This window comes from Halichoeres trimaculatus, unplaced genomic scaffold, assembly GCF_033239565.1.
Source record: "Halichoeres trimaculatus isolate MK-OKI-2021-1 unplaced genomic scaffold, fHalTri1.1 fHalTri1_scaffold_16, whole genome shotgun sequence".
Classification (NCBI taxonomy): Eukaryota; Metazoa; Chordata; class Actinopteri; order Labriformes; family Labridae; genus Halichoeres; species Halichoeres trimaculatus.
The window spans coordinates 15,747,836-15,773,853 of record NW_027437194.1 but is presented as its reverse complement, the minus strand read 5'-3'; the positions used below and the strand labels follow the sequence as shown (position 1 = coordinate 15,773,853).

The 26,018-nt window shown below is 39.9% G+C and overlaps 1 protein-coding gene across 4 annotated transcripts in view; it reads left to right on the top strand.

Moving 5' to 3' along the window:
* LOC141805082 (ras-specific guanine nucleotide-releasing factor RalGPS1) overlaps positions 1 to 25,287 on the top strand; it is a 75,173-nt gene extending 49,886 nt beyond the window's left edge. Inside the window, exons 9-21 of one of the 4 annotated variants that reach the window (XR_012599686.1) lie at positions 2,046 to 2,183; positions 2,271 to 2,364; positions 8,325 to 8,392; positions 17,347 to 17,473; positions 18,228 to 18,379; positions 18,499 to 18,547; positions 19,657 to 19,737; positions 20,346 to 20,451; positions 20,537 to 20,629; positions 20,811 to 20,916; positions 21,004 to 21,095; positions 22,425 to 23,182; positions 23,309 to 25,287. Coding sequence is in view for 2 of the 4 variants with exons in the window: in XM_074689793.1 (XP_074545894.1) it covers positions 2,046 to 2,183; positions 2,271 to 2,364; positions 8,325 to 8,392; positions 17,347 to 17,473; positions 18,228 to 18,379; positions 18,499 to 18,547; positions 19,657 to 19,737; positions 20,346 to 20,451; positions 20,537 to 20,629; positions 20,811 to 20,916; positions 21,004 to 21,095; positions 22,425 to 22,454 (1,136 nt within the window). In the remaining 2 variants the exon portion in view is untranslated. Of the gene's footprint in view, positions 1 to 2,045; positions 2,184 to 2,270; positions 2,365 to 8,324; positions 8,393 to 17,346; positions 17,474 to 18,227; positions 18,380 to 18,498; positions 18,548 to 19,656; positions 19,738 to 20,345; positions 20,452 to 20,536; positions 20,630 to 20,810; positions 20,917 to 21,003; positions 21,096 to 22,424 lie in introns of all 4 variants that reach the window. The other 3 variants (XR_012599685.1, XM_074689793.1, XM_074689794.1) reach the window with 3 other exon arrangements.
* The last annotated feature ends 731 nt before the right edge of the window (positions 25,288 to 26,018 follow it).

The window sequence follows — 26,018 nt, the reverse complement described above, 5'->3', positions numbered from 1 at the left end:
CAGCAGAAACCACAGTGAGCAGTTCTCCCCATCTGAGTTCCACAGGGACACATTCAGGATTCAGGGAAAGACGCTGGTGGCTTCTTGTTTCTGACCTCAAATGAACGTTGTAATCTTCAGAGGGAGAATTAGTTCCCATGAGTGACTCTGCCAGCGTTGTGCTGCTACAGAGACGTAATATATGGAAACCTTGAATTGGTCTCTAATTATACATTTCACTGTCCAACATTGTTAAAAGGATGGAAAGATTAAAAACCTGCCAGAATGACGCAGCACATAGCAAAATAAGTGCATTTAACCTTTATTTTTTATTTTTTCTGACACATTAAAAATATTATTTCTACTACAAACACAGTCCAATACTCAAATAAACACAGCAACTGCCTGTACACAGTTTATGCTATACCTGCACATCAGCTCAGGCATGAGGCAGAGGGTGTAGGACGACTTAAGCAAATTGCTTAAGTTCAGTTGCTCTGAATAACTTCATGAAAATTCAGCAGTAACTTTAAAGCATCCAGGTGTTTGGGTGGATCATGTTTGGTCGTGAAAACCTCGTTCTGTTGTGGACCTTTGAGTAATAGATGCTGAAAAGATGTAACCACGTTTGCTTGTCTTGAAGTAAAGCCGTTCACAGTCTGAGCCGAGAGTTTCTCTGCACAAAAACCACAGGTGGTTTTTGTGCAGAACCGTTACACACTGCAAGAACTCAAAGCAAGGAAAGGGTTTTATTTTAGAATATTTTAAAGCCTTTTTTATTTCTAGTAACCAACTCTGTTGGTAAACAAGGGATTATGTATAGTAAGCCTGCAATTTTCAGATTAGAATCCCTGCAGGGTGAGCAAGAACCTGAAGCAAAGCTCATTCTGCATTACCCCACCGCCTAATGACTAAAACAAGCTAACTCAAAAGAGTGGTTTAAAGATGATTCATTTATGCTGCTAAAAAAAATACTTCAGATTCCACAGCAACAGATTCTGATCTGTAATTTTATTGATGTCCTTCCACATTCAGGTCTCCGTCCTCTCAGAGCTTTGACATTGAAGCACCTTCAAACATAAGTGAAATGTCACAACTTTGAGCATTGTTGCTGTTATCTCTATCTCTTATTTGAAACTGGCTTTCTAATAATTAATTAGGGATGCAGTGAAATTTTTGTCTCTTACCGATCAAAGAGTTGAAAAAATAATGCTGAGATGTAAAAAAAAGAAAAAAAAAGGGAAATTAATCAAATCAAATCAGAAGAAGAGAAACAAGGGTGATGAAGTTTTTGGTAATTACCCGATGAGAGGCTCTTCTCTGTTTTACATTAATGACTGCACAAAAATGGACCAAGGATGCTTTTTTCAGCCTAGACTGACTTCACCTTCAGGGAAAAATCAAAGATTTGCTTTGTTTGGTTAGAGTTGTGATGTTGAGATATTATGCTGTTATCAGAAAACCAGAAACATTCATATTTCTTCATCTTTTAATTTGTTTAATCTTTTATGTTCATAGATCTGAAGTTATTTAAGTGAAACCAAACATCACATTCCTGCTCCTAACGGTAATGTGTTTGAGGAAAATGATGTGGAAAACTGTGTGTAACATTTGTGTGTGTGTGTGTGTGTGTGTGTGTGTGTGTGTGTGTGTGTGTGTGTGTGTGTGTGTGTGTGTGTGTGTGTGTGTGTGTGTGTGTGTGTGTGTGTGTGTGTGTGTGTGTAAACACCACATCAGACGTGCTGTGGTGAGTCCTGAGGATCAGAGCGAGTCTCTGGCAGCTCTTTAGAAACAGTTATTTCACAGTAATTAAGACAGACTGCAGGAAAGTCTGTGACTCAAATCATGGTTTCCAGATTACTCTGGTGTCCCTTGATGCTCTGTGGATTTTCTTTCCTGTTCAGATAAGCTCATCGCCATTTGTTTAAAAAGTTGTCATGAGTAAGAGCTAGATAAAATTTATTTTTTGCCCTTCCGCTGTAAGCTAATTTTACTGTTTCTCCTCTGAGAAGAAAGAAAGAAAGATTTTCGCTCCGTCTAAACATCTGTTTTGTTTTTTGTTTCAGGGATCTACCTGCTGGACATCATCTACATCGACTCGGCCTATCCGGCGTCAGACAGCATCATAGAGACGGAGCAGAGGACCAATCAGATGAATAACCTGCTGAGAGTCATCTCTGACCTGCAGATGTCCTGTAATTACGGTAAGAGAGAACAGACTTCCTGAAAGACTCACACAGTATCAAGGTCAGATTTCTGTTTCGTGACCTCTCTGAACTGTGTGTCCTCAGATTACCTGGTGACCCTCCCTCATGTTCAGAAGTACTTGCTGTCGGTACGTTACATCGAGGAGCTCCAGAAGTTTGTAGAAGATGACAACTTCAAGTAAGTTTCCTCTCACTTATCGATAAAAGAGTATAGCACGTTTAAGGCCAGAGGAGGATAAAGCTTCTTGTCCTACATACTGAGGGATCACAGAGACATTAAGTTAAACTCAGCTCACCCTGCTCACACTCTAAACTTTACTCTGACCTGAGAACACAAGGTGTGAAATTGTCGGCTCATTCCACAGGAAGCAGCATAAACTCAACAGGCTGCAGGTTTTATTGTCTCCACAGGGAGTAAAGATAAAGAGCAAGCAGCTCTGATGACTTTCTCAGACCACATCTGAAAACACGGCTGAGCATCTGCCAGAGACGACATGTCAGGGTGTCTCCGTGTGTCTCTGTGGGTCTTTGTTCCTGAGTTTATTTCAGTCTGCAGGAACCTAGAGTACATTCACATCAGTAAGTCAACATTAAGAGATTTCCATCCAAATAAAAAAAGTCCTGATGATTTGCTGAAGGGAAGGTCTGTGCTGAATTATGTAATTTGTAAAAAAACAAAAAAGGAAATTACGCATTCTTCCTTTCCTGAGAGGAAATTTCAAAGTCATAAATCACACGCTCTGCTCCTGCCTCAGACTGGTTCATATGAATGTCTGTTCATGATGGTTAATGTGAGCTCAGGACTCACTCAGCCTCTTCCTCACTCCTCAATTTAACAAATAAGAAACAGAGATCATCAGCTGCACTGCTTGTTTTTCGTACTGTATATTTCAGGTTTGTCAAATCAGCCTGCTCAAACTACCCACAAAGGAAACTGGACCAAGCAGGACAACATGTAATACAACATACCTCACAAACACGTGTGTGTCATTTACACTATATCAGATATAAACCACGGGGGCTGGAGTCTTTGATCTTGGGTCATGTTAAAGCAGCCAAAACAAAGAGACAGTTTGCAAGTCTTAGATTTTTATTTCTACAAGATGTTCGGAGCATAACTTTCCACTATGAATCACCAACACATATCATTTTGATATTAATACAGCTGAAAATGCTGTTTCTGTTCCTGAGTGTCTCACTAAAAGGAAGTTAGAGCAAAAAATAATCTGCACACATGAGGATATACAAAAAAGTGCCTTTTAGATCTCAGAGGATGCTCAGATCATCTGTGACATAACTGAACCTTCTTCTGTTTCCTAACCATCTAACAGAGGTTTAACAGCTCTTTGAGTCTGAGGGGAGGCTGCTGAGTCTGGAAACTTATCCTGTGACCGTTTTCCAGCAAAAAGTCATTTTTATTGTCTGTTAATGTGTAAGAATTAATCCTTAAACTGGAAAATTATTATGGAGATAATGTAGGGAGACAAATCATCTGTTTGGAGCTTCAAGATGATTTTCAAGCTGCACACACTGAATCATCAGACAGGAAACACACTCTCCAGACCTCAGAGTGTGTTTTGGTTTGTGTGTGTAGCGTGTACCGTCATTGTGACAGTCAGGTTTGGGTCAGCTCTGCAGAAACATGATGGAGATAACAGAATGGAACAGTCAAACTTTATGTGATTCACCGTTTTCCACTGATGTAACTGAGAATCATAAATTCACATCAGTGGGATCAAAGCTTTGAATGATGCAACAACTTTTACAACCAGAGTGGATTTTACATTATCTGTTATTTCATCACTTTAACTCTTTAGCACATCAGAAATACTGAGACTGTTACTGAGCATATTATTCTGCTCATTCTGATCACTTCTGATCAGTGAAATGTGACTGAGCGCTGCATGAGTAAGTGCAGAGTAAGTGTAGTTGAGTGCTTGCAATGGGAGTGTGGTGGGCATGCATACGGCGTGAGTGCAAGATTTAAGTATGTAAATATGACACACATACTCATAGAAAACATAGAAACTAGGGCTTTACAATTAATCAAATTGAAACCGACATTGCAATTAGGGCTGAACGATTTCAGAAAATAATCAAATTGAGATTTTTTTCAACCAATATTGCAATTGCGATTTAGCATGCCATTTTTTGGGGGGATGTTTATCTTCTACATTATTTACTGAACACAAGCAATGCACTGTTCTATAGTATGACCAACACAACAAAGAATACTGTCAACTTACGTGTTATGATGAAATTAGATGAATTGAAGCAGGAATTGATAAGAATATCACATCTTGATTTAACTATTACAATCACAGTTGAATATTGACTGATTTAACTTCAATCCTTGTAGATGTGTAATAAAATTATTAATTTCCTTTAATAAAATCAGAAAATGAGAAAAATAGCACTGCAGAACAACAGGCCTGGTATGAACAATGAAATACAAAAAAAATATGAATCCTCTCTTCCATGAATCTCACACAAAATAAAGTGCAGAATTGTGAATAAGACCAAATTTCTGGCTCAACCACTGAAATATTTCAACATGTTTCAACACTTTTTATGAAATTAAAAAGAAATAATAAATGTGTGAACATAAATTTAAATAGAAATTGTATAAAAATCTTGCTAATCTCTCATCAGTAATAAAACACAAACTAAAGTAAATGCATATTATTATTTTATTTTTTATTTTTTTTTATTACAGCCTTTGCGATTTGAAAATTGCATTGTCGTACATTGCAATGTCGGTTAGAATTTGATTAATTGTTCAGCCCTAATTGCGATGTAATAAAACACATTTTTCAAGTTGCAAAGGCTTTACTAAAAGAAAAAAAGGGAAAAAAAATCATGTACACAGACCTGGAGGGACTATAGAAACTTGTATTCATTCTTCCTTACAAAACCAGCAAAAGTCAATATGCTGTTTTTTCTGGCACAAATATTACACGTCAACAAGGCTTCTACCATGATTGTAGTAGTTAAATAAAGATATGTTATTTGTATCAATTCATGCATCAGTTTATCTCATTTCATTAAAACATGTAAGCTTGGCCTACAGGAAAGTTTTGTTTATATGTTGACAGTATCCTTTGTGATGGTCGTACTACAGAATGATATATTTCCTGTGTTTAGTGAACAATGCAGAAGAAACAAAAACTACATGCTAAATCGCAATTGCAATATTGGTCCAAAAAAAATCACAATTAGATTATTTCCCAAAACCGTCCAGCCCTAATGGAAAGAACTGTGACTCCTCTCATCCTAATTTGCAGTTTGAAGATTTTTCCCATTCTGGGGATAATCATACTTGTGGGCATGTACATCCAGTTTGTGGTTTCTAATGATAACCTAAAACCATGATGCTTGTTTAACTTAAAAGAAATTACCTGTATGTTGTGTATGATGATCTTAAACTAACTGAAAACACAAACTATCATCCAGTTTCTGCCATTTCCTGCTTCATGTTATCCTCTGCAGTAGTTCCTCTTCTTCAGTTTTTTGCGTGTCTCAGTTTTCTTGTGAGTAGTAAGTTTCACAGAGGCTTTACTCTTTTACTTCAAAGGTATGAATGTGATTTGCCTGTTATTAACAGGTCTTGGGTTTGCTGAGAGACAACATCTTGATGCAGAAAGAAGTCAAAATGTTTTCTGTCCTAAAAAAAAAAGAAAACAAATTCCCTTGAGGCAGGATCCTTTATTTCTGATGAACTCCAGTAAGCCAGGAAATCTGAATGCTGATGTTTTAGTAGCACAGCACCAAGAGAATTTGTGTCTCAGTGTTGTGTATCTGTTTATAAAGAGGAACAAATGTCAGGGGCTGAGTTGTCATCACATTGGATTGTGTTTCTCCTGCTTTGCTCTCCATGCAGACTGTGTTTCCCACAGACACTGGAAAATTACTACTCTGGCTTCAAACAGAACCAAGAACACTTCAATTGTGTCGACAATTAATGGAGAAACTTTTTTAGAGGGATTCAATCAACATTCAAGTCAATTTTTTTTGTCAAGAATAAAAATGAGCATTTCAGGCCCCTGCCCAGTCAGAGGTATCTAACCGGAGACCTTCTGTCTCTGAGGCAACAGCACCAACCACTGCAGCATTGTCTTTGTGATAAAAGACGCACAGTCAGCACTGAATTCAAGGTTTGACAATCCACAGCAGTCTAATGAATACCAGCAGAGATTACATAAGTCTGTGAATAACTTAAAGCTGTGGTGTTGTAGCTCTGGACAGTGTTGATCATGTTTCCAGTGATGAGACCGTGTTAATGACAGCATTGATGAGACAGAAACCAGACACACAGATCATATGATGTAACGCGGTCATGAGGCGTGACAGTTTGAGGTTTGCACGACTCTCGTCCTCTCCTCTGTGTTTCTCTTAAACAGTTGCTCACTCATTAAGAGGAGCTTTCCCCTCACTTCCTCCCACCCACTGAGTCCATAAATACTTTCCAAATGTGTTGCTGAGTGGCAGAATCACACTCACCAACAACAGATTTATGAGACTGTTCCATGTGCCGGTGGACCAAAGTGAGCGTGTGCAGACTGTCTGAGGAGGACGCTGGATCCAGACTCAACGTCTCTGAGGATTAGGCTCCAGACTCAGGTGGACCAGAGTGACCAGTGTGAGACATCTGTAGCTAGAAAAACCCAGAGTCCTGCAGACACCAGTAGCTCCACTGATCACACTGAATAAGGTGGCATGTCACAGTGAGACTGAATTATCCCATTCAAAGCTCCAAAGAGCTCTCACAGGAATAACATGTTTAACATTTACAGTGAAACGCAGCCAAAGATCTGCACATTGTTTGAATAAAACATAAAAACCAGACCAAAGTGAACATAGACCACACTACCTCTGTTTATTGTTGCATGCAGCTTTTACTTTTTTTTGCATAGTGAGATCATAGACTGCACGTATACGAAGTGGAAATAGCCAGGATTACATCAGCCATTAGTTTGTGAACCTTTGGAGACTCTCAGGTTTAACTTCCTGACAATCTTGGTTTTCCAAGACTACATTTGGAGAAGAGGATAGAGCTACAAAGGATCAAGTAAATACACTATCAGCTAAAGCTACCCTGACGCAAAGGACTGATGTTATCTCTGTTTATTTTGAAATTAAAGTTCCAGTTTATCAAAGGATAATTAGTCTGGCCAACTACAACAATTGCAGTTTGTTTAAGTCCATATGGAAAACAGTCACACGCCAGTCATTTGCCAAAGTGAAAAGTTGAGCCTGTAACACCAACTCCAACTGTATTTCCATTTGGCAATAAATGGTTAAAATCTATGACGAAGGTTTTCCTGACTGAAGGTTTTGTTTTGGTAAAGGTTGATGTAATAGCAGCCTGTCAATCAAAGGTGGTGCCCTGTCTAACTCCTCTTCAGCTTCCTGGTCTGTGTGACGGACCATAATTCACAAAAGGAACACCGTGCAGCACTGAAGACAATTTGGGGCTAGAGATCAAGATATGAACTCACCAGGAGAGCGTTGGTTAAGGGAATAAATCGGGTGAGAGGGAGGGCCATTATCTCTTCTATACAGTCAGGCTGATTTCACAGCAAGGTCAAAGGGTGCAGTTCCTTGAGTGTCCATTTGAGGACAACACCATTGTTGTGTCCAATAAAAACACAACCCTTTGCTTCATCTTCAGACAAACTTATTAGATTTCATCTCTGAGACTAAAGTCAATCCTGTTAAATGAATTACCTCATATATTAAAATCCTACAGAGAAATCAGAGCCAGCAATGTATCATCAAAGAGTGAGAGCATGAGATATTGTCCGGCTAATGTCGTCAACAGTTGACCAGCTGGTCATCTCAGAGGCCAAGCCACAGCTCAGGCCCCGTTTACACGACGCCGAAAACGGTCGATTCCGCAAACATTTCGTTGCGTTTTGGCCTTCCGTTTAGACGAGACCACGTTGCGTTTTCAGTGAAAATGCAAACTTCTGAAAACGCTCCCCAGAGTGGAGAGATCTGAGATCAGAGTTTCATTTCCATGACTCTCCCTGATTCAGTGACTCTCATTTACCTGCTCTTCATGATGACTCTGCAGTAACTGAACAGTGAACGTGTCTGATAGCTAATGTGTCTGATAGAAACCTGTTTCTGTTTCAGGCTTTCTCTGAAGATTGAACCTGGGAACAGCTCCCCGCGCATCGCCTCTTCTAAAGAAGACCTGGCAGGTAGGACACACTTGAGGAAAAGCAAAGCCAAGTACAAAGACGAATGGATGACTGGGTGGATGAATTCAGGGATGGACAGAGGGATAAATGGACTGATAGATTGCACAAAGATTGTTTGCTGTGAACTGATGAATCGAGGAATGACTGTGAGAGACTGATGAAAAAATGTAGTGATGGATAAATGGAAGAATTATTACACTGAGAGACAGACAGATACATTAGAATTGAGAGAGATACAGATAGATAAATAATAATAATAACTATAATAATAATAATAATAACTAGAAAAGCACTCAGAGAGCGCAGACCTCCACCAAGCATATTGTGATTGTCACCAACACTTCAGTCTTACTTTAATGTTATACTTCCTTACAGCAGACTGTCTGCTACAATTTGGTGTTAGTTGCAGGTTTGTACGATAATTTGTTGACAGTGTTGAAAATTATGATGACCCAGTACATAGTTTTATTCCAGATCTCAGCATCTAGAATATTGCCAGGATCTGGATTGTACTTTTACAACTGTCAGAAATTATGGTGACCTTGTCTTGTATTGTTTTGCAAAGCAATCCAACCATTCATCGTGGAGTTATATACACATATGGTGAAAACGGTCCTATCTCGCAATGATAAAGAATCCTTAAAAAAAATCCTGGATCCATATGGTGATCGGGATCACCTCAAAAGTTTAATCACTTCTTCTTTATCCCATTTTGAACATTTTCTGAGAATGTCATCAAGATTTGTTTGTTAGTTTTTGAGTTATGTTGTTCACAGACAAACAAACACACAAACGATAATAATAATAATAATAATAATAATAATAATAATAATAATAACAATTAAACAGATTTAAATAGTGTTTTTTAAAGATATTAAGATTTAAAAATACTCAAAGACACTAACAAAACAGATGTGACTACATAACACAAGGAAAAACAGAGAAAAGAGAGATTATATTGGCAGGGGTCAAGTCTTGAAAGCTGTCTTGAGAAGGTGGGTTTTGAGTTAAATGTATGGAGATCTTAAGATAAATTCTGCTATTCTACTATTCTACTATTAGGGAAAAACCGAATAAAGTAGAATCAAGATTCAGAATATTTAGCCATATCACTCTTTAAATCTCCTAAGGAGACAGTGTGATAAATAAAAACCATGTGTTTCAGTTTTTGGTCCAACTCAGCATGGTAAGTGCTCACTAACGGCTCTCTGCAGGTGCTCTCAGTGAGGTCAGGTTTGTGTAATGACAGCAGAGTGATCATCATTTGATTGGTTTGGACAGGAGAGCAGCAGCAGAGAGCTAACAGACTGTACAGAGTGAACTACAAAAACAATCAAACCAAACATCCTCTTCCTGTTTCTCCTCCTCACCTTTCTGTGATCTGTGATGTCACTGCGGGGAGAATCAAATAACGCTCCTCCTCTGTTTATAAAGTGTTTAGACAGCTCAGTGGGAGCTGATTGAAAAGGTTGACATGAGGACACGTTTCAGAAGGTGTCTTTATTTCCTTCGATTTGCGCTGTTTGACGGGAGTGAGGTGATGTAACAGAGCAGGGAGGGTCTCAGAGCTGCATGTGGGTCAGGGTGATAACGAGAGAAGACCCCTGGGCCAAATCTGAGACAGAACTGAGATCTGCAGCTGTCTGTGAGAGCGTTATGAGGCTTTAAGATGAAGTCATGTCCAAGATATCTGCTGTGAAATAATCACAGTTACATTAAATTAACAAAGATACATTTCATAAGGACGTTTATTGTCTGTGTGATAATTAAATTAATCTATCAGTTTAAACCTTTCACTCAGAGGGAACATTTTACTCACAAGCTGACTGAAGTCATGTGTCCAACATATCACAATATTAGAATAAATAAGCGGTTAACTGCTGCTACATCATCTGAGAGCCAGTTTCTCTGTATGTCCAGTTTAGCCAGCAGTTAGCTTTAAACCATTTCCAGAGACTTCCTTTTCCCATGTGCTAAGTTGTTTATAGTCTAATCAGCCACTAATCATCTTCGCTGTAAAAAGTAAGCTTCATTACTCTGGCTTACTTCAGCTGAATGAACCTGAAAAAGGAACAGATTTTCTTGGAATTAAAGGATCTTCAGTTTGCTAAAATAACATTTTGATGCAGATTAGTGAAAGTCAAATTCAAGCTTTGTCAGGTCTGTCCTCAAGAGGAGAAGAAAACTACTTTTAAGTTGTTTGTTGAATGGAGGTGAGATCAAACATTTCAGATGCATTCCAGGAAGTCAGGAGATCTAAATGTTGATTGTGACACACCATTAAGCAGATCTGTGTCTCAGTGTAAATGTTTGATCATGAACAGATGTTATCTGTTTATGGAGAAGTACATTGTCCTTGGATTACCTGCTTTTGCCCTGCGCACAGACTGTGGTGACTTTCCTGCATACACCAAAGCATACTGACACCTTATTGGTCAATACAGCTCTTTCTTTTTGGCAGCTATATTTACTTCTTTGAATGATCCTTTTGGTATTTATCAGGTGTTCAGTCTTGGTGTTGATCCTAGCCCTGGGCAGGGGTAGCACACTCATCCAGATCCTGAAGCACTGGGTGCTGGACAGAAACTGTAAATGAAAAAAGAAGAAAAGTCTGCACACCAGAAGTTGCATGAAGTTAATCATATTATCACAAGTGATTTTCCGTCCCATTGCTTTGTTTATGAGTGGCAATGGCCTGAAACTAATCTTAACCTTACCTCCTCAGTAATTGAGTTCACTACAATTTTGTTGAAAACTGCTCTTTTGGCAATAGTTGTTTCTTGACAGTTTGTTGATAAATTCAACTTTTAAGTGTGCAAATATTAACATTTGAATGCGCTTTGATTAAAACTGATTAATAGCTTAAGTAAAGCCTCCACTAAGGGACTGAAGTGACTTTTGTGTTGGGCGTGTGTCATACATCTCTGTCAGTAACCATCAGGAAAGCTCGCTGACTGAGGCTGGATTTCTTCATTTATGGAAAACAATAAACTCACATCACTCAGAGGCGGTTTGGAAAGTTAACTCTTTGTAGAGTTTAAGGTTGTGTGGTAAAAGTTGACTAAAGTGTCCCGTGGGTTTAGATAATGATGCAGCTAATAGCCGTCTGTCCTCAGCTGTGTCCTCTGGGACCGGACACGTGGACATGTTTCCATACAGTCATGTCTGCAGACTCTGGACCTCCACAGATCTGGTACTGTACTGACTGCTGCTCTTTCTCTCTGTTTCTCTACAGCACATCATTTAGCATCATTACATCCTCCTGTATTCACATCTGTGCTGACAGAGCCATTAGGTGTTTTCTGGACTGATCTCTGCAGAAAATAAAGGAACGTTCTGATTTCACTTTGTTTTAATTGCAGAGCCATCCCTCAGTGCCAGCAGTGTTATGAGCTGCAGTCTGTGCAATACGCAGACCATCAGTGAGTCATGACAGAGGAAGCATGTGTGTGACTTATTGCATGGAAATGTTTGGCTGCAGAGCAGGAGGAAACCTCAGGGGGACGTTTGGTTTGTGTCTCCGTAACAGCTCTGTGTTATCATTACTGAAAATACTTTACTCATAAAGACATATTTATAAAGACATATTTTATCATTCTGACACAACAGCCTGTCGGAGAACTTTTATTATGATGATAAATTATAATAGGATGATCATAGTGTTACGCTATTGTACGGACAGAAATAGCCAGTCAGAGGAGAGTAATGTGTTTCAGATGTTTCACCATGAAGATCTCCCTGCAGCCACCAGCCTTTTATTCAGGTAGAGGATAAATGAATGAACCCCTTGTTCATGTCTAGACAGCAACAGGAATGAAAGTAGAAAGAAGTTGTTTAAGTCAAAACAAAGAATTGTATTGTACTGCAGGAGGTCTAAAACCTGCAGTACCTCAAGTGTCCACTTGGTGCTTGCTCTAGAAGTACTGGAAACCCCTTACACACCATTTCAAAAAGGCAGATCTTTACAGCTAAAATCAGCATGTTTACTACCTTGTACAAAAAAGTATAGGTCTGAATGTTTAGTTTCTCTGTCAGCACACACTCTATGGGGTGTAATTTCTTTACGACCTATGAATTGTAGGATATTAAGATTACAAATTTTGCATTAGAGGCACAGCTGACTTGACTGACAGGCGAGCAGACTGTTGGCACAATGCAGAGTCTACCTTAAACAAAGTGAGGTTGACTCTGCATTTCTACCTGCAGATTACAGGCTTCAAAACTCCAACTTAGAAACAAGCAGCAACCTCAGGTCTGGGAATATGAGACAATGCGGAAGTGCTTAAATCTGCTGTTTCTCGAATGTTCGCTTGAGGCTGGCTCCGGAAGTAGCAGAAGTCACATACACACCAAGCCAAAAAAAAAGCCATTTTCAAAGCAGAAATTAACCTATTTACAGCCTGGTTCAAACAACGTCTCCTGTCCTGTCTGAGTCGCTAATTTTACTACTACCGGCACCCACTGTACGGGGGGGGGGGGTTTCTTATTCGGATCAGATCGCGAGCTCCCCCAATGAGAGGCACAGCTGAGGGTCACGTGACCGACAGGCTCCCTCTGGCTGTAGGTGAAGCCCTGGCCACTACCAATATGGTCGCTATAGCTGATGTGCTTCATTTTCCATTTCAGAAACAGACGGGTGACGTCGGAGAGACTACGTCCATGTTTTATACAGTCTATGTTTAAAAACAAACTGGCCAGAATGAGGTGACCTCATCCTGGTTTATACAATAATGAGTTGTATTATATTGTGCTGTGCTGCACCACTCAGGTAGGAAACCATAAAATCAAGCAGGTTTCATTAATGCTTTCCTACTGCTGCACGTTGAACCCAAAGTTAACCCAAAGTTATGCAGAAGCAGGACCCTAGGTTTAATAGAATAAAAATTTGGCTTTAGAACATGAGTTTATTTTTCTTTTCAAGCAAATAGTGAAAACAGAAATCACTTTAACTCCTCACTGAGCTAATAACTATGTTACATCCATCAACCCACCCCACCCCTTCCAAAAATGCTCCTCAGTCTTTCATAAGACTGCCTCATGTTTTATTAAAAGAAAAAAATCAGAAGTTTGTCTCTATGTAATGCAGTGGAGTAGAAGTCCAAACAAGTAGGAAAAATGAGTGTGTATAAATTTCTGTTTACTAAAACTTAAGACTGTAATAAAATGTACTTTGATACAGTCTAAATAAAACCTCTAATTTTTTCCAAAGACCTTGAAAATGGATGATGGGAAGAGTATTTCACTTAGAATAAAGAAATGTAAATCAAACTTTGAGTTTATGGCAATAATTTGAAACAAAATGTGAGATCCGTCCTCATTCATGACATTTAGTTATAGTTTTAGAGTCTTCTGCCGGTGTTAACGCTGAGGTATTTGCATGGTGTCTTTACTCACCCCTCTGTGATCAGAAATCAAAGGTTTTAATGAGGTTGTTCAGTTCAAAATGTATCCTCAGGAGAGTCCCATCACCACTGAGTAAGTGTTTCTCCTCCTGCTGGTCAGACCATCAGTCATAGTTATGTAACATGGCAGGAAAACTCTGCTCTGGCTGTAACCAGCAGCCTGCGGCTTCGCTCGGTATAAACAAGTGTCATTCAGTCACACTGGAATCTGCTGCTCTCACTCTCTCCGTGTTCAAACAGAGGAGAAAGATGGCACAGTGCACGGAACATGTGCACAGACAAAAACAAGAGAAACCACATGTGACCTGATGAATTCATCAGCTCATGCATCACTGTGTGCGCGTTAGCATCATGTTGCTGGATGAGACCAGGATCATCCTCAGAATTTTATCTCGTTGAAATCATCGTATTTCATAAATCATCTGTTTCTGGAGACTGAGCTTCTCGTGACTTTCTGACCACAGTCTGTTTAATTCATTCAAGCTGTTTTTGTGTTAGCAGCTCTTTAAGGAGCTGAGTAAGCACACGTGGACACAGGCTAACATCCATCACCTGGAATCTGACTTTTCAAAGAGCTCAATGGGAACATGTTCAGCTCCTGATTGCTCAAACATGCTGGTCCAATACTGAGAGTGCTTTACTGTCTGCTTATGTAAAATGGAAAAGAGTGAACAAACAAGAGAGTCACCTCTGCAAGATGTTTGATTGGAGTAAAAAGCAACAGGAAGTGTCACAGGAAGATTTTATGTTACTTCTCATGTAGGCATGTACCACTGTATGTACGTACAGATGGATGACGCGCTCCACCACCACCACACTTAAGTGAAGCCAAAATACTCCATGCAGCACTGACAGAATGCTCATTACAGTCACAGTATGATGCAGGTGCCTCTTTCTTTTATGAGCTGCACAGCAGTCGGCCAGCAGGGGGGGCTCTGAATGCTTTGGCTTCACTTGGGCAGAGCTGCCAAAATCTTGCTATTTGATTTCTTGCCATGATCATGCTCTTTGTACACTTTGTTACCTCTCAGAAATGATTCTCAGAGTTTTTTCCAGTGATTACCTGTGAACACTTTTGCCGACCACATTTTAATGAACCTGAACTTCAGATTTGGTTATGGAAAGAGTGATATTACAACAATCCCTCTGAAGAAACAGAGAGGAAAACAGAAAAAATGGTTTCATCTTATATTAGTACACTTGCATCCAATTTGGCTGAGTGTGCAGTTTTCTAGAAAAAGAACCAGAAGTGTGCTTACGAGTAAATAGAGGGGGGGGGATGAGGACAGGGTCTGTCCCTGAGGGATCACATTAAGCTGCCACTTTACATGGATTCCTTTAATTCACACTCCACCACACCATTTTTCATGATTACTAAATTGTAGATGAGTAAATATTTCCCTCATGTTTTCAGGAAAGATTCAGATTCAAACAAACTCCTGACGCCATCAGCTGGAATATTCTCAATGTTTTCCCCTCCAAAACCAGCAGACAGCAAAATCACAACCAGCTGTGTGTGTGTGTGTGTGTGTGTGTGTGTGTGTGTGTGTGTGTGTGTGTGTGTGTGTGTGTGTGTGTGTGTGTGTGTGTGTGTGTGTGTGTGTGTGTGCGTGCATGTGTGTGTGTCTTCTAAAGCAGCACTCACACTTTTCATGAGGCGCTGAGGGCCTGTAGAAATTAATACACCAAATTAACTTTCTAAGGAGAACAGTGCTAACACAGTTTGTCCTGCTGCAGTCAGACTCTTATGGTCTGGATGATTGATTCATTGATTCTGGGGGAGGGGGTCCTCAGAAAGTGGCTCAGATGTTCTCACAGCACTTAATAAAACTGCATGAATTATTAAATCTAACACACAGGACCAAGTCAGCACAGGCACACAGGCACATCTATGCAGTCCCTACAGTCCAGCATTGCCTCTACAGCCTAGCGTGGTGCAGCTAAGCTCAGTAAGACATGGTTAGACTGATTCCTGTGACTGATGAAGTCAAGTATAGTTGAGCAATGTCTTACGCCAGCGGTTTTCGTAAAAATGACCAAGGGCCAGCAGCTTTCACCGACACATGTATCAACTTGGAAGAGTACCATAGGAGTGATCAATTTGTTTGTTTCTTTCAGTGATTTCTCAAAAATATCTGTCACAAAGTGTTACCAAATAAACTTTTTCCACCATTACAGACTTTTGAAATCAAACCTCTCCTGTCCCCCAATTGTCTGTTGATACAGTGGTCAGTTTTCTGCAGTGTAACGTGCTCCGCCAACACCAGCAAACTCTGCTTCTCCTGAAGGAAAATGATCTCCATTATTCTGATGAATTTAATGAAGTCATTTCATAACTTTAGTATTGTCTTTAGTCTAAATCAAGCTAGTTTTTTATTTTCATTCATTTTTTTATTGTATATTTAAGGACAATAAAAGGTCATGTGATGTCTGTTGTTTTTAATTTATCCACTATTTTAGGGTGAACCACTTCTTCTCAAGGTCCCATATCATGCTCCTTTTCTGCAGTTTGATATGGATCATTGATGTCTTCATGAAATGGTAGTAACATGTTTTGGTCCAAAAGCCAATAAATCAAGCACAGCAGCACTGTTTCCAGGCTCTCATAGCCCCTCTGTTCAGAACGGTCTGATTTAGTGGGCATGACCTTCATATGTAAATGAGTCACTGCTGATACCGCCCCGCTTTTCCGCATCACTGAGAGCGGCGCCACGAGCTCCGAGTGCACAATGTTTAGAAAATAGTGATGCTTGTCTACCATAACATTAGAGGCTAAAACAACAGGCTAACCGCAGCTAAAGTTAGCATCCTGAAGCTAACACAGAGACAGGGGGACAATAAGGAAAAGCTCTTACATCTGCTCCACAGGACACAGCATTTAAAATACTCACATTTCCAGGGTCCAAGGTTTGTTGGCGGATAGTTGGTAATGCGCCTGGATTCAGGACCAGTCTGTTCGCTAGCCCTCTGTTGTACTGTCCACAGTTGGAAAAGCAGTCGGCCGTGAAGTGACTAGCACACACATGCACAGTTTTACTGAGTGTAGCTGGCACATTTCCTTGATAAATGAACTGGGGTATCTGCTCCAGTGGACCAATCAGGTCAGACTTGCTCCTGATTGGTCAAATTAGGGAATCGCTGATTTCAGCAAATCCCCAAAATCCAAACAGCTCGTTTTAGGTCAGGATTTTATATTCACAAGCAATACTAAGTACAGGTTTTATCATTAAATATCACATTTTGTGGGCTGGGAGGAAAGCCAAAGACCCACAAATTTCACTAAAAGACTTAAAGTGGTTTTTGCATAATATGGTACCTTTGAAAAATGTATTTCTCAAAGATGTTCTTTAATATCTTTTTAGTCCACAACACAAAGATTTACACATTGGCACATTTAATAGCAGAAACCACTGAGATGACTTAGTCCCAGTATTGGTGATGAAAATATGTGAAGATTGATTCAATACTTGAGCGGAATCTTTATTTTCTTTTATTTGTACAACCTGAGGTTTACAGTCTATCAACACTGATGGTGTCTTTTCTGTGTTCCAGGTCTGTCAGAGGTTTCTGCCTCTATGAGGTACAACAGGCGGCCCACCTGCCCTGATGCCTCCGTGGGGGTCCACATTCCCACCCCCCCACCCTCCCATCACAGAAAAAGCCACAGTCTTGGGAACAAGTGAGTGTGACGTGCCTTTCCCGAAGACAGATTCAGGACATAAAAACTGTAAATGCATGTATGAGGATGGTCTATGATTGATTATGACAAGAAGCAGTAAAATGTGGAACGCCTGCTGGAAAACACTGGTCACTACACCTTCAACAAATGAAGCAACACAATGCAGCAAGTTTCCATACTTTAATTTTAGTATTTCATTACATTTTTCTATTTTGGGTCTTCACATTTCACAAAACAAGGCATGATGGGAGTACAGCTGGATGTCTGAATAATTGCCACTGATTACAGTCTTGTAGAAAAGCTCAGTCCACGGTCAAAAACATGACTTTATGTAACAACCAGCTGCATTACCAAGGCTGGCCAGTCGGTAAAGAGCCAAAAAGTAATAGCAGCAGAGATGGAGGGATATTTGGAAACTTTACTTAGTGAAAGAAGGAAAAGCATGGTGCATTTGTGCTCATGTTCAGGGTCATCCTCTACCCAGAGTGAGCTCTGTCTCTGGTTTTCATGGAGTTTCAGGTAGAAACAGGATTGTGAGGTTGTGGATGATGGAGGGGAATATAAGGAATGTATTCTAATTGCAAATGACTTTGTCATGGTTGATGGTTTAGTCTTCTTAATGAGCTGATAATGCACTTAGAATGTGTCATCCTTTACTCATTTAACCTTCATTAACAGAATATTCTATGTGTAGTGATTAAATCCTGCTCTTTTTGTATGTTCTCAGTCTAACGCTTCAGTTTTGTGTCCCCAGTATGATGTGTCAGTACGGCATGTCAGAGAGCAGAAGTGCCACCTTTCCTATAGAGAAAGCACGCCACCTTCTGGATGATAGCTTCTTAGAGTCTCAGAGTCCGGTCAGAAATGATCCTCAGAGCACGTCTGTGTCTAACGGGCTCTCATTAGGTCAGTATTTACACCGTCATCACTCTGTTTCTCTGTGTCTGCTCTACTTTGTCTATAAGATCTCCTAATTTCTCATAAACTGAAGACTTTAATGAATTTGGTATTCTGCTCCTTCACAGGAAGCAGTGAAAGCTCTTTTGGGGAGGAGCTGTCACCTGGGATGGAGAGGTGAGAGCCAATCATCATGTACTGAAATACTTTTATTAAAATCTTACAAATGATCTGTGAGTCCTAAAAAACATGATTCACCATTTCAAGGATTAAATTGATGGAAAAACTTTATTAACTTATAGACGTACTGTAAAGTACTTCTACTGAAAAGGAGACAAACTACATTTTGATTTTCTTATTGTCCACAAATCCATGAAAATAGACCAAAGTGAGTCAGTCTGTCTCTGAATATTTAACCGTCAGAAATGACTCTCTGCCCTCGGCTTGAAAAGTCTTGAAAACACTTACAACTATAAACTTGCGGATTCATTTTAATCCACCTTAAACACACATTTGAAGATATGATGATTTACCGTAATGATATCAGTTTGACAGATCATTTCACTGTCAGATGTCTGTTTAAAGGACGCAAAAAAAAAAGGCTTAAGTGAACTAAATCTGTGTTTGGTTACTCGTCCTCGGGGTTGGCGGTGTGCCTTGCTTAACTAAAACTGAATTAAAAAATCTGAATATGAATTGTGTGAACTGAAAGTGAACCCTGAATTTCTGACTATAAGGATTTCAATAACCAAATAGGTTAAATTAAAATTTTAAATCAAATGAATTCACTTCCATAATGTTAAAAAAATCAGTTATTAGTTTTATGAATCAGTTATTCAAACTTAGAATTTCAAATTCAATACAATTATTCAAACTCAGTTTCATGTGGCACATAGTGAGGTGAGAAGCACATCACTGTTTCAAAAAGTTGTACATGTCTGCCTCTTGTGGCTGAAAAGAATATTGCAACAACAAATAAGGTTTTCACCAATGAGTTGAATTAACTGTAATTTATTTTTTTCTATCTGTGCTGCTGTGATATCGGTGTATTTAAATGTTGCTAACATCCTGTGTCAGGTTTAATCTTACTGTGTATCTGTGTTTGTCCCAGCAAGAAGACAGAGACATTTATTGATTAATTCTAATAAGAGGCAGGTTAAATGCAGACTGTTGTGACTGAATGTATCCCAGTAAAGTTCATTAAAAGTGGCTGTGGTTCATCTGGTCACATGGGACACAGAGTGCACTGAGCTCGTCAGACTGACTGTAACATGTGTGACAAACAGGGGCCGCATGTACGCCACTCTGGGCCCCAACTGGAGGGTTCCACTCCGAAACTCCCCACGGAGCCGCAGCTATGTTTACAGGTACAGTGCAGAGGGAGAACCAATGAGATCTAACTTGTCTGACCTCTGACTAGAATGTCTTCACTTCATCCTGTCACTGCATGCTGCTACACAGTCAGGGTTAGAGAGGAACTGTGGGCTCTTTGATTCACTGAGTTTATCTGAAGCTTTGACATCACTGAGTGTGAGCACCGCAGGTCATTTCAACACAACTCTTTACTGAACTCAGTGTTTTTAACCAGCTTGTTTACATTTTTTCTGCGGAATATCCAAAATTAAAAATAAAACTCAGCCTGATATCACAAAACCAGTCAGATCAGGTCATTCCTTCTCTGCTGCAGTCTCTGTACAGCCGTGTGCTTCATGTCTGTCTCCTCATCTACCGATCAGCTTCACTCTGATGTTCTCCTGCATGTTCACTCTGTGAGGAGCTGGATTTTTGTCTCTGTCATTCTCTTTTCTTTGAACACACTCAAACATCTCTCTGCCCCTGCTGCATCTTTTCAACTAAAGCTCTAAGGAAATCCTGCGCTCTGTTTTGAACACATCATAGTTTATACACTCAGAGAACATCCTGTCGTTGTAAACACTGACCTGCATGCTCTGATATTTCTCACCTGCTCCCTCAGCTCATCTGCTGCCACCTCGTGTTACGGCTGCAGTGAGGCAGGTAGCGTGACCATTGAAGGACCTCTGAGGAGGAAAACGCTGCTGAAAGAGGGTCGCAAACCCCGGGTGAGTCCATCTGTGACCTGTTCAGTTATTTGAGCCCATTACTGATCTGATCAGATGGACTAACATGTTTTATGTCTGTGTTTAGCTGTCCTCATGGACCAGGTTCTGGATCTCTCTGTCTGGATCCACACTGACGTTCTACGGAGCCAAAGCTCTCAGAGCTTCTGAAAGGAAACATGTGAGTCTGATGCTGAAAGATCAGTTTCTGTCTGACTGGAGGACTCTGAGCAAAGCTTCAGACACTCCTCTGTGTGTAGTTTACACATCAGAAACTTCTCCCTGACCTCTTCAATGACAGACTTCACACAATTCATGACTTTGCATTGACTCTGACCCTTTGTGTGCTTTACCTGTCTCAGTATAAGTCCAGTCCCTGTAAGAAGGTGTGTGTGACCGGATGGATGGTGGTTCTGCCAGACGACCCAGCCAGACCCAACATCTTCCAGCTCAATGACCCAGATAAAGGTGAGCCACACACGCACTCACACAGAAACACACACGGTATCCTCCTTTTACCTCAGAAAATCACTCAGGTGTGCCTCCTCTCCTCAGGTAATGTTTACAAGTTTCAGACTGGATCCAGATTCTCAGCCATCATCTGGCACAAAAACCTGGAGGAGGCGTGTCGGAGCAGCAGACCTCAGGTATGCTCAGAGACTCTTTTCTACACCCACGTGTTTCCACATCCACTGATTTAGATAAATTAATACCGAATAATTTTATACTTGGCATGCTTTAGTTTGGTATTGTTTTGTAATAATTCACTTAATAATTTTCTTCTTAGCTGCTCTAAAACAAAAGTTGCTAAAAGCATCTTAAAGAAATCATCTATAAACTTATAAAATGTCTTACTGATCTTCACTTTGTCTGATATCTCTTACCTTTGACGATGACACACATTTGAGGCGGTATTTGTCCCAAATGGTTTTGAAGAAACAAATTCACAAAAAGATTCAAATCCCAGCTGTCATGAAAAAGTACTTAAGCAGTTATGTGCTGCAGATAAGATAACCTGATTTAAAAGCCCAGTGAGCGCCCCTTGTAGGCCACAAGTAGTACTGCTGGATGTGCAGCGTTATTTTCTTTTGCATAGGTTTTCAGTGATGAAATGTATTTGATTTTGTATTGCTGAAGTTTTTGCAGCTGATGAAGTTGCATTCTTTTTTGTTTATTCATTTTTCTTTTTATGCCTTCATTTCTTTATTTAGAGAGGACAGGACAGTTCATAGCAGGGGTGTGTTGTCAATGTAGGCAAGTGAGACAAAGCCTCTGCTGTCACCATAAACAGTGTTTAAATACATGGGTGAGATGCCAGTATGATATTTTCAGACACTTTTGATAAACACTCTGAGTTTCCATAGTCAAGGTAATGTGTTATACTTGTGTGTTTCATATTTGGTTTTGCCAACCATAGATAAAAAGCACGAGCTGAAGGGGGCGTACTTGAGCACACAGGTTCATGTTGCTTTCGTTCTTCTTTTCAGAGAAGTAACTAGCTGCAATTCCAAAATTGTGTGCGCAGCCAAAAATGGAAGATATTGTATGTAACCTAAAAAATCTTTCGAAAACTAGATTAATAGAAGAAGATTAACATTGTAACTTAATGGTCTACCAGTTTTTATGTCAAGCTGCTAAACAAAAGGCAAATATGCCACCCAGTTTGGCCCATTAATATGTAAATCTGACTAATGTCATTTTCCCACCAGTCATGAACCTTATCACACCACACTTGTTTTGTTTTTTTTGAGCATTTTTTCTCTTTGCTTAATATTTCCACTTTCACATTTGTTTTGGACTTTTTGCATGTTCTGGACTTTGCAGCACACCTCTCCTTGTATCTTTACAGAGCCCCCTGGCCTTGTTGGCTGCTGCCAGTAGCAGTAATATTAATAAACTCTTAATAAACCTCAATGTATTTTCACTGACATTTAGACGGTGACACAGAATGAATTCAGGTCGTGTTTCCTCCACAGATACCAGCAAACCTCATGTCCTTTGAGTGAGAGCAGTTTGAAACAGCAGGACGTTCAAGTGCCAAACCCTGTTTGTTTGGGAAGTTTTGACAGAACACTTGGTCGCAGAGGAGGAAGAGGAGTGTGGTGGCTTCTGCTGAGATGAAGGATATCTTCAGATGTGACTGTAAACACCAACAGACCTGACGCCTTCCTCACCAGGATGTGAATTCTTGAAACTGATTGGTTGAAGGTTTTATTCTTTAACGCTGCTAAAAACATGTGAACACACATCAATGGATTTCTCAGCCCATGTTGGGTTTCTGCTCCACTGGAAAGAAAGGAGTCGGTGCACAGAGCTGCACTTAGTGTTATATTTCTGAAGTCGCAGACATGTTTGAAGGAGAAACTCTTATTTTAGGTTGAATCTGTAAATATGATACTGCAGCATTTTCCTGCATCAAGCAGAGGAGGGAGGTGACATCATCCTCACATATGGACTTGGATCTGACGGAGAACAGGAGCTGTTTTCACTGAAAGCATCTCAGATCAGATCTGCAGCAGAAGGAAGCGTCAGTGAGACTCAGCAGCCCTGTGACTCACAGCAAAACTGGATTTCAAAATAAGAGTCCCTGTGGCTGTGCCCCCCCCTCACTACCTCAGCTGGTAGTCCTCCTGTACAGCAGTTTGGTCTTGTACATACCAAGTTTACAGACGAACAGCTGATATTTTACACAGAGCGATCTGACTCTGTGTGAACTCTGCAGAGAGCATCAGAGGTGAGCAGGCATCATCTGTCCTCCGGTCTGCTCGGTGAATTAAAGTCATAATTAAGTTTTTAACGGTCGTACCTGTGTGTGTGTAAATACTGTATTTATTTGTAAAAGAGTTTATTTTTCAAACAGTTGGCCATAAAAAGGGAAAACGTGCAGAGGATTCTTTTCAACTCACCTGCTGATGAAGCTGCTCCTCACTGACTGACGGTGGAAGACACCCTAAAACTTCAAACTGAAGGACTGTGGATGAAGGGAAGACTTCATCAGTATCTGTACTGTTAATTATTTGCTTTAAAAGCTAAATGTTTTGTTGACTTTGAAGGATTATCTGCTTTATTACAGCTCTGATTGAGTTTTGTTTTTGTAGGTTTGTTGATTAATTTACAAGAAAAAAACAGTATTATTCTCTGAGGTACGCATTGAGATCTGGGAACACTGCAGTTGTTAAAAGAATCGTCTGTCCCACGTGTTCCCAGGTCTCACCTAAAGCTCTCTAAAAGCTTTACAAAAACAGATCCAGGCAGTAACTAAAGAGAAATGATCCTTTATGAGTGTAGAAACTTTAAGTTCAACCTGTACTAATAGATGGTCATATTTAAATAGAGTCATGTTTCTGTTGTTTCCTCTTGTAAAGTTTGGTTCATGTAATTTATGAAATCAGTGGTAAAGCTGGAAGAAAACAAAAACATGAGACGAGTGATAAATTTAATGTTCTCTGTTCTGTTAGAAATTCAGAAATGCTCTGAACTTTTCACGTTTTGTTCTGAACTTTAACTTTGAATGAACTAACAGTCAGGATGTCTTCAGTCTGTTTGTTCTCCAGTATCATTGTCTGTCTGTAGATAAATACTGTCATGAAGGCTTGTGTTCCCCCTCAGAGTAGGGAGAGCTCCAGAATAAGTTTAGTTCACTACTAATAATACACTACAAATCATGCTGCTCTTTCTTCATCTCAGGCTCTCACTGGACTTATTCATTTAACAAACGCTGTAACTGGTTTGATAACCCACAGGGGACCCTGGATCCTGCTGGACTGGATATTGGTAGACATGATCTTAGTGTGTTGCAGCAGAGAGTGTTTTAAAGCTCCTGTTAAAGTCTGAAAGGGATGGAAAACAACAGGACCAGACTGTTTATGTTAAAGTCCTGTCATTGCTGTGAGCGCTTGTTTTTTAAGGGTGGGAACTCACAGCAAGTGGTTTTACATCTTCCACAAATACAGCAGTAGATTAGAGGTTCCACTTTGTCCACAGGGGGCGCCAAAATCGACACAAAGTTCCTCACTTGAGCTTTAAGAAATATGTGGTAAGCCCACTTAAGAGCTGTGACAAGTTTACTTTCAGTCACAAAAAAAACAACTGCTGCATAAGAAATGTGAATCTTTATTATAAACTGCCAAATCATGACCAAAGTTCAGTCAGGACACCTTATGGAAACAGACAGGGACTGACTCAGATAAAACACTGTTAAAGCTCCTCTGAAGAGTTTTAAAGCATCAAAACACTTTCAGAAAGTTTAAAAATGGACTCATTGTTTAACAAAGGAAGCGTGCAGCCACAGTTTTCATGAACCCACCCTTGTACAGTACGCCAAAAGCATGAACTGTGACGGCTGAAGGGATCCTGAGTGTCTGCAGCTCTACAGGAGAGACTGCCTCATCCCTCCTGAACAAACTTGAGAGATACGTTGGTTTTAGTGAAATCAGCTCCAAAGTGCAGCAGGGAGTTTGCCAAAATAAAGCCATGGATGGTGAAGAGGCAGCTTGTCTCAGAAATCTTCAATCAGTTTTCAAATATCATCAGTGTTTTACTTTCTGAGCGTTAATCCAAAAACGTGTGTCTTTGACTTTTTAAAATCCCGTAGTGTCAGATTTGAACATGTTTCAGTTTTTACCCTCTGAGCAGTACGTCAGAGTGTTTTGGGGACATTGCATGTATTTTTGTGTACAAAACTTTTTAGTGTTGTAACTGTGAATCAGATCACTGAGTGGTGACGATCAGTCTGTGATTACTTTGCTAACTTATTTCTTACCATGACATCGCTACATGTTGCTGTATTTTTCAGCTTCAGACTCAGATCATTGGGAATAAAAATTTATGTACAGAAAGTTTATGACCTGGTGTTTTTTATGTGACACACTGGAATAACATTTGAGCCCCTTTCACACAGAATCAGAGTCTTAAGACGATGAGGTGATGAACAGACTGTCCCTGGAGATAAAACAAGGCATTGAGATTAGTTTGTGAAAGCAACAGTGTGATGTTTAATGGAGAACAAAGCAGCTGAGCTCTTTTGACCCTGAAACTGCAAAACTTTGTCTATCTTGAAAATTTTAGAGAGGATTCTTCCCTTTCGGCTCTCGTGGAAATCAGAAGGGGGTGTTCCTTTTTCAAAAAAAAAAGTGAATAAAGAAATAATGCTGCATAAAAGTAAAGCAACTGTAGGAACCCATTTGTCGTCACACCACTTATATATAAGATAACAATGACATGATAAGACTGTATAGAATGAAGCTGAAATTAAGTTTTGGACTATTGTTGGAAAAAAAGTCTTTATAAGTAATCAAAATATCACTAACTTAATTTACTGAAGTTCAAACTTTTTCTGGTTTCAGATCTATTTTTGCCTTTCATCCAGGACCAGATTGACTGATTGTCTCTATGACAACACCACATCAGCCAACAAAGTTTAGCAGTGAGAAAAGAGCTTGGTTTTTCTTTGATACAGACATCTTTTTTGTATGAACTTTGAGGTGGACACTGGAGCTGAACTGCCACAAAGAAAACGACAGAAGAGCAGAGGAAAGCTGAACAGGAGAGTGATAGGGCACGAGCTAAAA